This window comes from Bos indicus x Bos taurus, chromosome 3, assembly GCF_003369695.1.
Source record: "Bos indicus x Bos taurus breed Angus x Brahman F1 hybrid chromosome 3, Bos_hybrid_MaternalHap_v2.0, whole genome shotgun sequence".
NCBI classification, from domain to species: domain Eukaryota; kingdom Metazoa; phylum Chordata; class Mammalia; order Artiodactyla; family Bovidae; genus Bos; species Bos indicus x Bos taurus.
In genome coordinates, this window is record NC_040078.1 from 111,731,508 (window position 1) to 111,745,892 (window position 14,385).

At 52.7% G+C, this 14,385-nt stretch overlaps 1 protein-coding gene across 4 annotated transcripts in view; it reads left to right on the top strand.

The window, feature by feature from the left end:
- Positions 1-4,719: 4,719 nt before the first annotated feature.
- The window catches only part of CSMD2 (CUB and Sushi multiple domains 2), a 689,612-nt gene continuing 679,946 nt past the window's right edge, over positions 4,720-14,385 (top strand). For 3 of the 4 annotated variants that reach the window (XM_027537922.1, XM_027537923.1, XM_027537924.1), the window contains exon 1: positions 4,721-5,063. In XM_027537922.1, the coding sequence (XP_027393723.1) occupies positions 4,871-5,063 (193 nt within the window). In that variant the 5' untranslated portion in view covers positions 4,721-4,870. Of the gene's footprint in view, positions 5,064-14,385 lie in introns of all 4 variants that reach the window. The other variant, XM_027537925.1, reaches the window with a different exon arrangement.

Here is a 14,385-nt window from a genome sequence, read left to right on the forward strand (position 1 = left end):
GATAAGGTAGCTGATGGGAGGGACTTCAAGTAGAGATGAGAGCCTAGCATAGCCCCTCTCCTGTGGATTATGGCCTCTGACAAGCAGAGGGAACTTGGACTTCTGCCACTAACTCAAGTTCTGTCCCTTTCTTTGTTTCACTGCGGATTTTCTGCGAGAAATGCCAAAATTCGGTGGCCCCAGCATTTGCTAGAACTGGAGGAATGGCCCAGACTATGGGCCCTTTTCACATTTCCCTCCTAGTTGCAAGGGGCCCACAGCCTCCCCCTGGTTTGTTCTGGGCTCTTTCTTTCTGAACCCTGTCACCTCTCCTTGGGAAGCTGTCATCTCTACGGTGAAAGCTTTACTCTTGGGAAATACTAGCTTCTGTGTGAGTGTGCTACTCACTGAAAAACTCCCACCCTCCACTCAGACCCCAAACTTTTCCTCTGAGCTGGTCTTGGCTCTGCAGCCCATCTCTGCCATCCTGCCTCCCCCTCAGCCTCCATTTCTGCCTTCATTACTACGGCATCCATTTGTCTGTTCGTTTTCTGTCTTTTGGCTTCAGAAGGGCCTTTTATCCTCTTCTTAGGTCAGAATGAAACTTGCAGGGCATTAAGGGTGCAGCCCCTATACTTGAGTCAGGCTGAGTTCTCCAGAGCACCGGGTCTTGTTTCCTTTCTGAAACAAACTCTGATCTTATCCAGGAATGAGACTTATCTTGACGAGTCACCACACACATGGGGCTTTTTTTGTACTACCTGATGTTGTGCAGAGACCCTGACCCATGGCTGCCTCTGGCTCCTGGAGAGACTGGAAGGGGTGGGCAGGCAGCCAACCCTGGGGGCTGGGCTGAGAGTCACATTCTCCTAGGCTAGAAGGAGTTATATCTTGGACCCCATCTCTTATCATGTCTTGGACCCCTGCATCTCCCTTGGACTGCAAATATTCCCAGGGTCCCCATCTTTGGTCTTCAGAGGCATCCACCTTTGCAGACTCCTTGATAAAGCAGTCCATGCAACCTAATGGACCTCTCTTTAAATATGTTTTCTGACTGTTTTGCATTCCTTTTCTCTCTTCCCTCCACCTGAAAAGTCCTCCCCTCCTGTGATGTGCTGAATTGTGTCCCTTCCTATGTTGAAACTGTAACCCCCAGGACCTCAGAATGTGATTCTATTTGGAGACAGGGCTTTAAAGAGGTAATTAAGTTAAAACTAAATCTATGAGGCGGGGCCTAACCCAGTATGACTGCTGTCCTTGTAAGAAGAAGAAATTTGGACATAGACATGTACAGAGGGCTTCCAGGTGGTGCTAGTGGTAAAGAATCTGCTTGCCAATGTAGGAGACATAAGAGATGTGGGTTCGATCCCTAGGTCAGGAAGATCCCCTGGAAGAGGGCATGGCAACCCACTTCAGTATTCTTGCCTGGAAAATCTCATGGAGGAGCCTTGCAGGCACCAGTTCAAGGAGTTGCACAGAGTCAGACACGACTGAAGCGACTTAGTATGCACACACATGTATAGTGGGAAGACAATATAAAGATGTAGGGGAAAGACAGCTGTCTACGAATTGAGGAGAGAGGACTCAGAAGAAGCCAACCTTGTCAACACCTTGATCTCTGACTTCTAGCCTCCAGAACTTCGAGACAATACATTTCTGTTGTTCCAGCCACATTGTGTGCACTGCTTTATGATGGCAGCAGCCCTAGCAAACGAATTCACCTTGTGCTTCCCCCTGCCTAAGACTGAACTCCAGTCTCCTCACCACCCGCTGCGACATTCTGCAGGATCTGGTTCTGGCTTCATCCTCCCCTCATCTCTGAATAACAGGTGTCCCTGTTTTTCACCTTGACCCAGACCCAGCCCCCTTCCCCGGTTCCCCTCCCTGCTCAGGGCCTTGCCCTTCCATTTCCCAACTCTTTGCATGGCTATTTTGCCTAATTTCCAAACTCATCTTGAAGGTCACCACCTCAGAGAGGCCTTCCCAGACCATCTATCTATTAAGGTATACCCTGTGTATTCTTTTTCACAGCAACTATGACCTTTTTTAAAATAGCATCTTTAATTAGTAACTTTGTTTATAATTGTTTATTTATCATCTGCCTTCATCAAGCCCAGGACAGTTCACTCCCGGTGTTTATAGCACAGTGTCTGGCATGGAATGACACGCAATTAATATTGTTGAGGAAATCAATCTTTACCTTGTCCAAGTCTCTATCCAGGCCTCGGGGTTCAGCCCAAATCCTACTTCCCTCCTTAAATTAGCCTTATGATCCCTTAAGTCCAAGAAAAGCTGATTGTCTTGATGTGCCTTTGTTACTATCTGTAACCTGGAACGAGACTTTTCGGTCCTGGCAATCAGCACTGCCCCCACTGTACGGGCTGGTGGGGGTTTCCATCTCTGCCCCACATCTTCCCAGGCAGGACCACACACTGTGCATCTCTGCACTGCCCACAGTGCAGGCTGGCACAGGGCCCAGGGCTCAGGAGGCCTCAGGAAATGTGTGTGGATGCAGATAGATCAGAGAGAGGGAGGAATGGCAGAGGAAGTTGGTAGCTGGGCGGGTGTCAGGGATTAAAAGGGTGCTCCTGCCCCCAGCGAGAAGGATGACAAATGTCCCGTTGCCAAGGAGGCTTCTGGGGTAAACATCAGCTGTGGGTTGCAGCAGAGTTCTGGGGCTGAAAAGGGGGTGGGGGAAGCCTACTGGCCTGGAGCCCCAGAATTGTAGAACAGTCCAGACTCTCTCCTGACCAGCTGTGGGATGCCGGGTGGATTCTGCCAGCCCCTATTTTTTTTTTGGAAGCGGACTCCTCCCGCAGGAGAGAAGGCCCAAGTTTAGGAGCCAGGGCTCCCCCCTTCCCCGCCCCACTCCAGGGAAGAGCCCACCAGCAGCACCCCCACTTAAGGCCCAGCCAGTCCCTCCCTTCCCTCCAGCGCTGGCGCAGGCTGGAAGGCCAAAGCTTGGCTGGTTGAGTTGAGCCCTCTCTTTGCGGGGCTGGGCCTGGACAATGGGAAGCGACAAGCCCCCCCGCCCCGCCGTTCCCGGGACATAAAGCAAGCCTTTCACTGTGGAGTTCGGTCGGTTCTTGGCACCCAGCGAGGCGGCGTCGGGAGGGGCGAGAAAGCCAGCGTGTTTGGGGGGTGGGGAAGGGGCCAGGCGATTCTGAGGACTCTCACCGGACCGGGGCCCCTGGGGCTGGCTCCCCAGCTGCGGGATGACCTCATACTGGAAGCCGGAACGACGCGGGGTGGAGGAGGGAGCCGGGCATCGAGGGAGCTGGGAGGTCGTGGCTCTGGGGAGCAAGTTTTGCGTGGGGGACAAGGGCCAGTATCCACTCCTCCGGCCCTGCCGGCCGCTTTCCCCACTCGGCTCGTCAGCCCCGAAGCCCTTTCCACGTTCTTTCCCAGGAAATTCCCACCGACCGCGGGCCACAGACCCCCGGGCTCGCAGATGCTAGAGCTCAGGCTAGCCATCCGCTAGAGCTAGCGCAGCCTCTCCCGGGGGCCTCGGGCAAAGGAGGTGGGTGCTCAGCAGCTCGTGCCTTTTCACCTGGCGCGCCGGCGGGGGCCTCCTCCCCAGGCTCTGCTCTTCCTGGTCCCCGCCCCCACCCCCCACTCCCAAGCCACCAGCGTCTGTTCCCTTTCGCTGAGAGTTTGGCGTAGACAGCAAAGGAGCCATCGTGACTGACTGAGGAGCCTCGGAGAGACGAGACGGAGACGGCGACCGAGTGGGGGTGGGGGATGGGGTGGGGACCGGCGCTGAGCCCTTGGGGCCTGGCGGCCGCGGCGGCGGAGAGGAGGTGGGGAGGGGCTCACGCCATTGGGAGAAACTCGTCTGGTCTGGGGCCAAGGCTGGGAGGGGGAGGGTAAGAACGAGAAGAAGCCGGGTCCTTTTATTTAATTTGAGAATAAATTGTACAAGTAACTCTTGCACCGTCTTTCTACCAAGCTCACCTGCACCCCCACCCCCACCCCCACCCCAGCAGACAAACTCAGTCTTCCCTTCAGCCCGAGATTTTTGCCTTAGGGTAGGGGAAGGACCGTAGGGAGCCGAACGCACAGGTCCCCCCACCCCCGCCCCCGCCCCACCCGCCCCCCAATTCTTAATCCTGGGTCTATGCACACACACCTTCTCCTGGGATGGGGTAGCAGGCTGCTGCCAATGGGGCTGCTAAGCATCGCCCCCCGCCCCAGATTTCAAGTTCAAAGCCGCCACCCAAGATCAGCTCGTAAGAGCTGTGACTTGGGGAACTGCGTCCTTCTTTGGTTACCTTTTCCCAGACAGTATTCTAATTTCCAAACGTGGAAGAGGCGTGTGTGTGTGTGCGCGCGCGCTCGCGCCAGTGTGTGAGTGCCCGTGTGTCACTATCACCGTGTGTGTGCGCGCGTGTGTGTATGGGGGGGGGGGGTTTATTAATGGGTGATCTTATAAATGGAGACGAAAGAACTGAACTTAAAAGAAACTGGTCAATTGTAAAACAAACAGGAATAAACAACCCTTTAGATGTAATTTGTGGTTTGTCTGGAGGTGGAGGTGGCGCTGAACAGGAACACCCACCCCCCAATATTTTCTCCTTTGCTGCGCCTCCACCCCCAGCATTTGGAGCGGCGGAGAAGCGGCTCCGGAGTGATTAATCCGGGGATAATTCACCCCCCCACCCCGCCCCCCGGCGCGAACCCCGCGAAGCGGGATTGGAGCGAGTCATTTCCGAGAGCGCAGCGCGCCTCTCCCCGGCCGGGCGGACACTTGGTTCATTCCAGCCGCAGAAGCTCAGGGCTCCCTCGTACCGGGATTTTTTCCGAGCAGAAAAAAAAAAGCTCCAGAGCTCTCCTGACCTCCTTTCTCCTCGGCTGCGAGCGGAGCCTCTCCCTCGGCGCTGCCGGCCGCGCCATGCCGCGCTCGCGGGGACGAGAGCTGAGGCGCTGCGGCTGCCCGGCAGGGAGGGCTCGCGCCGAAGCCGAGATTTCGGCGCTCGTGCCGGGCGCCGGGAGCCGCTGGGGCCGCCAGCCGCCGCCGCCGCTGACGCCGCCGCCTCTGCTGCTGCTGCTGGGCTGGGGGCTGCTCAGCGCCTCGGCCGCCGCGGGTAAGTCCGGCCACGCACCCCACCCGAGCCCTGAGCCCACCCATCCCCGACCCCGTCCCTGTCCCTTCCTCCGCCCTCCCCCTTAACCTCCCGCCTCCCTCAACGCCCACCCTCCTGCTCAGCCTGGCCTCGGTCGCCACCCGTTCACCCCCATCCTCAGCGGTCCTCCGCACTACCCTCACGCCTCCCTGCTACCCCCAAGCCCAGCCGCAACTTGACCGGATCCGGCCGGTGTGGGGGGCCTTGGGAGACAGACATCCCCTCCCGGCGTTGCGGGGCACCCGGACCGTGGCTTCAGTTTCTTCAGCCTCCCAGCCCCCAAGGCGCCAGGCTTTTCCCCGATAAACTTTCCTGGAGCCCTCCCTGCCTCCCGATCCTGGTTGGCACACCCGTCCTGGGGGGCTGGAGAGGAACGGCGCGCCCCCTCCCCATTCGCGCGTCTGCAGGGTCTGCCCTTCCCTGCCCCCGCCCATTTTCTGGCCACGGAAGCCCGCGCCCCCGCCGAAGCCGCCCAGAGACTGCGGCCGCCTTCCCCCTTCCCCAAGTGTCCCCCTTCCTCGGCGCTCTGCGCTGGGAGCGGGGGGTCAGGTGGGCGGGGGTCCCGAGCTCGCCGAGCCGGAGGACTCAGGTGGGGGCTAGAGGGTGCTGAGAGACGCGGGCGGGGGCTGTGCCCGGGGGCGGGGGAGGGAGTGTCGCCGCCAGGCTCCGCGCCGCCACCTTCCCCGCGGTTCCCACTCCGCGCCAAAGTGCCCTTTCCCGCGCCCTGCTGCAGCCCAGTGCCGGGGCTGCGGCAGCGGCGGCGCGGGCGGCGGGACCTGCTCCTGGCGACCGAGTCGGGGAGGGGGACCGACCTGGCGGGCGCGGCGAGTCCCGGAACTTCGCCGATATCTGGCTGAGGCTTGCGGACTGGGAGGGCAAGTGTACATTCGAGAGGACCCAGTCACTGGCCTCAACTAATGCCGTCCCACTCCCCACCCCCCCCGGTCCCCTCTGAGGCTCAGCTCTAGCCACAGCCTAGAAAGTTCTGCGTCCCCAGGTGGGGACGGGTCCAACCGGCGATACCTGGGGCCTCATTTTCATTTAGCCCGGAGGCTGACACCCACGGTGTGTGTGTGTGTGGTGGGGGGAACCCGTAACACCTGCTGCCCAGGCTTTGACTGAGGGCCCCTACGGCCTGGAGCCGTGTTGGTTTTCTATTTATTTTTTAAACCACCGATTGAACCTTTGAGAGCTTGACTTCGGCCATCCGAACCTCCAGATTTTTCTCCCGTTTTGAAAAGTGCGACCCTTCCCCGGGGAGCTCTCTAGTCCACGCTGGGCTCCAGCATCTGGTGAGCCGGTCCCCACAGACCGTGTTGCCAGCTCCTTAGCACGGAATGATAGGGTTGCTGGTGAGGAAAGGCGCCCTGAGCCAGCCCTAGCTCTCGCATCCCTACTTGACCGGACTTTGACAGTTTCTCCGAAGAGTCATAGCCGCCGACACCCAGAGAGGGGCGCCCGCGGTGCGCGCGCCTAGGAGCTCAGCCCTCGTGCACACCCACACCCACTGGGTGGCTGCGCGGTTCACAACGACGCCGCTGGTTGCCCAGACTTGCCACATGAGCTGTGGGGCTATGGCTGGGCTGCTACCTGGCTGTCAGGCCTCTCAGAAGTGTGTCCAGGGGCAGCCCGGGCTCTGGCTTGGCAGACCTGAGATGACCCTTCATAGGATCCAGCTGTTTTTCCAGCTAGATTTGTCCCTGCCCTTTGGGCATGCCATGCCCCCAGGGAAAGAAAAAGGTCAACTCACCGGAGCTTGCACTCTTGGGCTGTGCTGGAGAACTGTTGGCGTGCAGCTCTTGGGTCGCCAGAGAAGTTGGGGGTGGGGGTGTTGAATGGCTTGGGGGAGGGGCTGCTTGCTCTCTGGCCGGCCTGCTCTGGCTTCCCCTGCTTCCAAATGCATTTCTTTTTAAACCCTTCCCGAATTTAGATGTGCTGTTGGCCTTGTGAGCAGCAGAGATTTGGAAACGGACTCGGTGACAAATGATGGCAGGATTTGGCACATTAGAGGGAAGCACATTTATTTTGTGTTCTCTTCACACTGTTGACTTTAAAAGACGCTCAGGACTGGGCTGTCTCCCTTCCTTGGCCCAGTGACTGGATAAAATGAGTATGGGATTTAAAAGGGGGAACCTCCTTATCTGCCTTTAACCTGGACCCTGACCCTTTCCAGCTGTGCCTCCACACTTTCCCCACCCCCAGCCTCCCTAGAGACCCTTCAACCCTTGCTTTCCCTCTCCCTATAATAGATCAGTCACTCTCCTGCCTTTTGTTTCCCTTGAACAATTTAACAGAAAACAAGCCAACCTGGCTTCTCGGTCCTGTTGACCTTTCAGCTCCTGTCCCATCTTTCTTTCTGATTTACAAGTCAACTCTCTTAGAATCGGTCTTGAGCTCACTTTCTGTGCCACTGTTCACTCCCTGCTGTCTGGCTTCTGTCCCCAGGACTGGATTTCTCTAGGAAAGATCACCGCCGACCACCCCAACTGCCAAACCCATCAACTTTTCCTTTCTTTTCCTTTACCTGTCTGTGACTGTGAACTCTGGATTACTCCTTTGAAAATTTCTCTTCCTTGGGCTTCCGGGACACCGTGCTTGGCTGGTTTTTCTCCTACCTCTTGGCTGTTCCTTCCCAGTTTCTAATAGTAGCGCTTATGCCCCTCCTGAAAATCTGGCTTCCTGCGGTGTTCCATTTCTTATGCTTTTCCTCATTTCCTCTCACTCCTCCCTGGGTGAGCTCATCCAGGCCCATTTCTTCCTCTGCCACACTCTGAAGCTTCCAGACAGATTTCCCCTGCCAAGATGCTTCTCCCAATATATGTCTGTTGGCTTCCGAGCCCACGGAAGCTCTGGATCTAGACAGCCTGTATATCCGGCTGACTCTTGGACATCTTCACCTGGATGTTTCTTTTCCAAAGGAAACTCATTAGCTCTGCACCCAACCTCCAGTATCCCCCATGGAGGCTGCTGGTACCTGTAGCCTCCCAGTTACCCAGCCAGGAACCTTAGGATTATCCTCAAATCATCCTTATCAGGTGACCATCACTTTCTGTCAGTTTCATTCTCTCAGTTGTTCTCAAACCTAGCTACTTTGCTCTGGATTAAGCAGCTCTGAGCACTGAAAAGACTGTTGTGCTTCCCATTTCCTTAAGTAATTTAAAATAAAGGCAATGTTAAACCGTAAATATGAGACATGCCTACAAAGTTCTGATTTTTCCCATGCTAACCACTTCGCTGCTTTGAAAGAAATCAAACATCAAGTTATTAAAAAAAGAAAAGAAAAAAGAATTTTCCCTGCTTTGCCTCTTGAAAACTGGAGCGCTGGCCATACCCATGGAATCATATTCAAAGTAGTTATTTATCTGCCTCTTGTGTGGAACTGTGAGCTCCCTGAGGGCAGGGCCAGTGCTTTATTTCTCCTGGCATCCCCAGCACCCAGCTCAGGACCTGGCATAGAACTGGTGCTTGATAGATGGTTGTTAAATTGGCTGATGATTTTTAAAAATATTTCTTTTGTGGACAGTTTTCTAGGGTCTGATAAGGCTAAATCAAGAGTTTTAGGGATCAAAGAATCACCAGCTGGTTTGCAGAGGTGATGAGATGACAAAGACCTGTTCTCAGTTGCTTTCCCCCCAGAACCAATGTCACAGATTGATAAGACATCTCCTTAGGTTCTAGAACCAACACAGGGACATGCCCTGAGCATACACCCTGCCCACCCCACCCAGGAAAGGCAGTGATGTATGGGTTTGAATTTCCATTTGTGATTAAGCTGTGGGTTTATGGTTTTAAAAACTAAGCTGACCACAGCAGAGAGAGGTGACCATATCTTGCGCTGGTGACAGTGTAGTTTTGATCAAGGTGAGCATTGTTTAAGGTGGTGTGGAACGGCATTGGAGAACTAGATTGCTGGAGCTTGGATACTGCAAGGTTTGGGTGTGTCTAGAAGAGTCCAGCAGGTGGCTTCAGTGACGTCACCTTGCCTCAGGTGTCTCACCTGCCTCTGTTTTATCTTCATTGTCATACCAGCAGGATTAAGGGACTCTGAGGGCTCAGCAGAGCCACACGTTCCTTGCTAGAGAAGTAGCTGATCTTCAGACCTCCCCTTCAGACCTTTTGCAGGCTGCCCACCTGCAAAAGGGCCAAGTTATCACTGCACTTTGGAAAGGATTAGAAAAACCAGAGATGAAACAGACTCAGCACATACATATGGATTGTGCCCATGGAGGGGAAGATGGGCCTGGAACAAGAACACCGAGGACAAAAGACTCTGCTAGGGAGTCTGTGTGTTCTCCTCCACTCACCCTGCTCAGAAAACTGTCTGGGTACCCAGGGGAGTGACACTAACAGCCAATGTCCACTGAGTCCTGATGGCAACCCAAGCACTTGGCGTGTATTAACTTGTCCCTCACAGTGACCCAGTGAGGCTGGCAATATCAGTCTCCCTCTATTATCCATGAAGAAATAGGTCCAGAGAGGACACATAACTTATGCACATAACCAGTCAACCAGGGATTGAACACAGGTCTGCCTGATCCAGAATCCTTCACTGGCAACCACGCTGTTATCTGAGGTCTAAGGAGAAGTGCTACAGCCCGGGAAGCCTTCCACACAGGTGGCCTGTCTCTGTCCTGCCTTTCCCTCTGGGCTTGTGCATCAGTGATGCTGTGCTGCTTTGGCACTTGAGGCCCGGGTCCCAAACTTCCAGACTCTCAAGCAGCTATAGTCCGTCCATCTCCCTCACAGCTCCTCGGGGATGACTGCAAAGTCATCCTTGATTTGCTTCTAGTCCCAGAGCTCAGTTCCTTTCCACTGAACTCTGCAGTGAGCTCTCACAACTCCCCAGGTTGTAAAACCCTTCGTTTCGTAAAACTCATCAGGACATATTGGAATTTCCTGTTTAATGAGACAATGTCCGCCTTTATTCCCTAAGGCTCTGTGAACACACAGCACAGAGCAGACACTCAGTCAACACTTGTTGAAAGGATCAGAGGCAGGCTCTCTGGAGCCCAAGTTTCCCTCTTTCTCTCTGACTGCACTCTTGGACTTTTCCAAGGCAAGGGGCTTGGAGGAGTGGGAAGCATTGAAGGTGTATCCCTGTGTGGGAGACAGCGTGAGGTCCTTCTGCATATTACTAATAATAACTCTCTTTTACTGAGTGCTGGCTAAGTGCTTTACAGACATTACTATTCAATTCTCACAACAATTCAGGTGCTATAATATCATGTTTGAAGAGACTGAGACTCAGAAATTAAGCAATTTGGCCAAGGTTATAGAGCAGATAGGAGAGGAAATAAGATTGAACCTCAGAGCTACCTTGACTCTAGGACTCACCCTTTTAACTCATGGAAGGCGTCTGTCACAGTGCGGGACCTGCGGTTAACATTCAGTGTTTTACATGTTAGACGCTGCCACTACCTCTGCTGCGGCGACTACTGTCTTTTTGCTTTCTGCACCAGCCTCTTAGAATTCTGAGAAACAGGTCTGATTCTGTAGCACTCTAAGATGCCATTAGATGCGTCAGCAAGAGTCTTTCTTCTCCTTCCTCCCACTGAAAGCACGCTCATTAGAACCTGGCCTTCTCATGCACCCATCAGCCCAGGTCATCATATCTCTTCCTGTGCTGTATTGTGCTTAGTCGCTCAGTGGCGTCTGACGCTTTGCCACCCCTGCTGCTGCTGCTGCTAAGTCGCTTCAGTCGTGTCCGACTCTGTGCGACCCCATAGACGGCAGCCCACCAGGCTCCGCCATCCCTAGAGGGCTGAAAAGGGAAGGCTCTCTAGCGCCTACTAGAGGTTGGAGAGCATCACTGACATTGCCTTCCTTTGGTTTCCCTCTTAGTGGTGTGAGTGCTGTCTCGCTTCAGTCCTATCCGACTCTTTGTGACCCTGTGGACTGTAGCCCACCAGGCTCCTCTGCCCATGGGGATTCTCCAGTCAAAAGTACTGAAGTGGGTTGCCATGCTCTCCAGGGCATCTTCCCACCCAGCAATGAACCTGAGTCTCTTAATATCTCCAGCATTGGCAGGCGGTTTCTTTACTACTAGAGCCACCTGGGATATGGCTTCCCAATCTCTCTTCTTTACCTGCTACAGAGATTTTCCATGACAGCAGGGGGACATCTGGGTGAACCTGCAAATGCAGGGTTATCTCAGAGTTTTCCACCTCACAGAGACACTGTCTCAGAATTCAGTGACTTTGAATGGAATTTGGCTTCCCCTTGGGCCCACAGAAAGCAAACAGTAGGCTCTACAGTATGGGGAATTCTCAACTAGAAAATGATGGTGTGTTTCTTAAAGCTCTTCCCTGGTTCTTGTAAGTTAAAGGAAACATGAAGCTCATACTTATTTCCTTTCTGGGCTCAGGAACTCAACTCCCTTTTCATACCCCACCTTTAAAGATGAGATGCTTTTTTTATGCCTGTACAAATTCAAGACATAATAAGAGCATGCTTTTGATTCCTTATCAATAGAGTAGGCATTTTGGAAGTTGTTTGAAAAAAATAAGGATGAGATTCTATATCTTTTTCCCCTCCTCTATCCCAATATACATTTAACTTTTAGATCTCTGGGGCCCTTTGGCTTTTCTCTTAGTTTCACATGACATGAAGAACGGTCATGCCCTGTGCGCATTAAGAAATGAGAACTTTGGCCAAGCGGGAGACGGGAGGGGAGTAGATGGAATGGAATATCATGAGGGTGGGACTGAAGAAACAGGAGGATTTGAGATGGACTGAGGTGAAGTAGGAAGGAGTGAGTTGTGGTAGGATCAAGAGTAAACTGGGATGTGTTGGGATGGGATAGAGCGAAAGAATTGGGATGGACTGGGATGGGTGGTGGAATGAAATGGAATAAGATTGAGTAAAATATGATGGTTTGAAGTGGGATTGAGTGGGTGAGATATAGAGTGTTCAGGAAATTGACTGGGGTCGAATAGAGTGGAGTGGGAAAGATTGAATCAGAAGGGACTAGGATGGGATGGGATAAGGTGGGATGGAGGAGTTGGACTGGGGTGTAGTGGGACAATCAAAATGTGGCAGAGTGGAGTGAATGTGTTATGGTGGGATGGAGTGAGATGGGGGAGTTAGGGTGTATTGGAGTGGCTTGGGTTGGGTGAATTGGAAGGAAGGACTGAGAGATGTAATGGGAGTATATAGCCAACTGGGTGGGCATTATGAGGAAATGGGAAATTAAGGAGGGGACCAGAAACAACCTAACCTGCTTCCCATTATTGTAGCATCTTCATCTTCCTTCCCAGAACTCCTCAGTTCCTCATGTGCCTGAACCCTGAAATTTCTAGCAGATAGAAAGTCCCCATTAGCCCTTGGTTCCACCTTGGTGTAGATCCTAAAAGGGTGCTGACCCCACTGTCTACTATTAGGGGGTCAATATTAAGGGAGATATTGGGGGTCCTGTGTAGCCACCACCATGAACTCTATCAGAGAAATGTGCTAGCACATGGCAGAAGCCCCAGTGCTGCTGCTGCTGCTGCTAAGTCGTTTCAGTCGTGTCCGACTCTGTGCGACCCCATAGATGGCAGCCCACCAGGTTCCCCCGTCCCTGGGATTCTCCAGGCAAGAACACTGGAGTGGGTTGCCATTTCCTTCTCCAATGCATGAAAGTGAAAAGTCAAAGTGAAGTTGCTCAGTCGTGTCTGACTGTTAGCGACCTCACGGACTGCAGCCTACCAGGCTCCTCCACCTATGGAATTTTCCAGGCAAGAGTACTGGAGTGGGGTGCCATTGCCTTCTCCAGAGCCCCAGTGCAGCTCATGTCAAACCCAGCATCAGAGAAAGGTACTGTGCTCACCACAGAGGTAGTGGGGTGGCTATACCCACAGAAAACAAAACTCTGGGTGCCGTAGGGGGTCATCTCTCTGATGTCCTCTTTTGAGAGGTCCCTCCACCCGGGAAACTGCCTTTTACTTTCTCCCTATTTGTGTCTTATTGTTGGAAAATTTTAAAACTGGATTGGTCTCTCAGGGGATGTCAATTTTATCCTTGAAAATCATTATAAGGAACTCTTATGATGCTAAAAATAATGTATGTATAGTTTTAAATTACTGAGAGCACCAGAAACTTATTTGAGAATCTTCCGTGTGGTCTGGAGCAGAAAATAAGGGTTCATATTACGGCACAAATAGCCTTGCTCCCTGCCCATGTCTCATTTATACTCAATTAAGTGCAATTATAATCTAGAAACCTCAAAAAATTATGTGTCCATCTTCTTGGCTTTCAAATAGGAAATAGAATAAGGCCCATTATTAAGTAGCTACATCTATTTATTGATTGAAAGAAAGCAAGTGTGACAGTTGTAACTTGAAAGAGAGAAAGCAGAGACTTTGAAAGTTAGACCATTTGAGATACAAGTGAATTATCAGAGGATGTGCAGGCATTTTGTGTGGAATGATTGGTGGTCCTTTCTGAGATGAGCTAGTGTGGTAGAGTCGACTCAGGGCCCAGGAGGTTTGTATGTGGGTTGCTACCTGACTCTCCAGTCCACCTTGAGTCTCACCACCTCCTGGCCCTCATTGCTTCCCCACTGCCGTGTCAGGGGTGGGAGTCTGGGGTGGAGAGAGGCTCAGGGACTGGGTGAGGCTTGGTGATGGGGTGTGGGCTCTGGCCCGTCGTGCGCTTGGATCCTCAGTCGTGTCCGACTCCTTGTGACCCCATGGGCTGTAGCCCGCCAGGCCCCTCTGTCCAGGAAATTTTCCAGGCAAGAATACTGGAGTGGATTGCCATTTCCTACTCCAGGGGATCTCCCTGACCCAGAGATTGAACCCGCATCCTCTACATCTCCTGCATTGATAGGTGGGTTTTTTTTTTTTTTTTTTTTTACCATTGAGCCACCTGGGAATCATTACTCAGCAACAAAAAGGAGGTGAAAGTTTAATGATTTATTTTCAATCCATGACCGACAAGGACCTACTGTATAGCACAGGGAACTATGCTCAGTATTCTATAATAAACTAAATGGGAAAAGAACTTGGAAAAGAATAGATACATGTCTGTGGATAACTGAGTCCCTTTGCTGTACACCTGTAACTAACACAACATTGTTAATCAACTCAACTCCAATATAAAATAAAAATTAAAAAAGAAAATAGAATGTCCCTAGCATGAAAACTGCCACCTCAAAGGTGGCCTCCCTCCTGCCGGGGACCTGTGTGGTCCTGTCTTCCTGACCTGGTCATTTGTGAAGTGCTGACCTATGGGAGGTTCACAGCTAGAAGGAAGATGTTCTGGTATATTAATATTTGATATGTTTCTTGAAATTTGGCCTGAG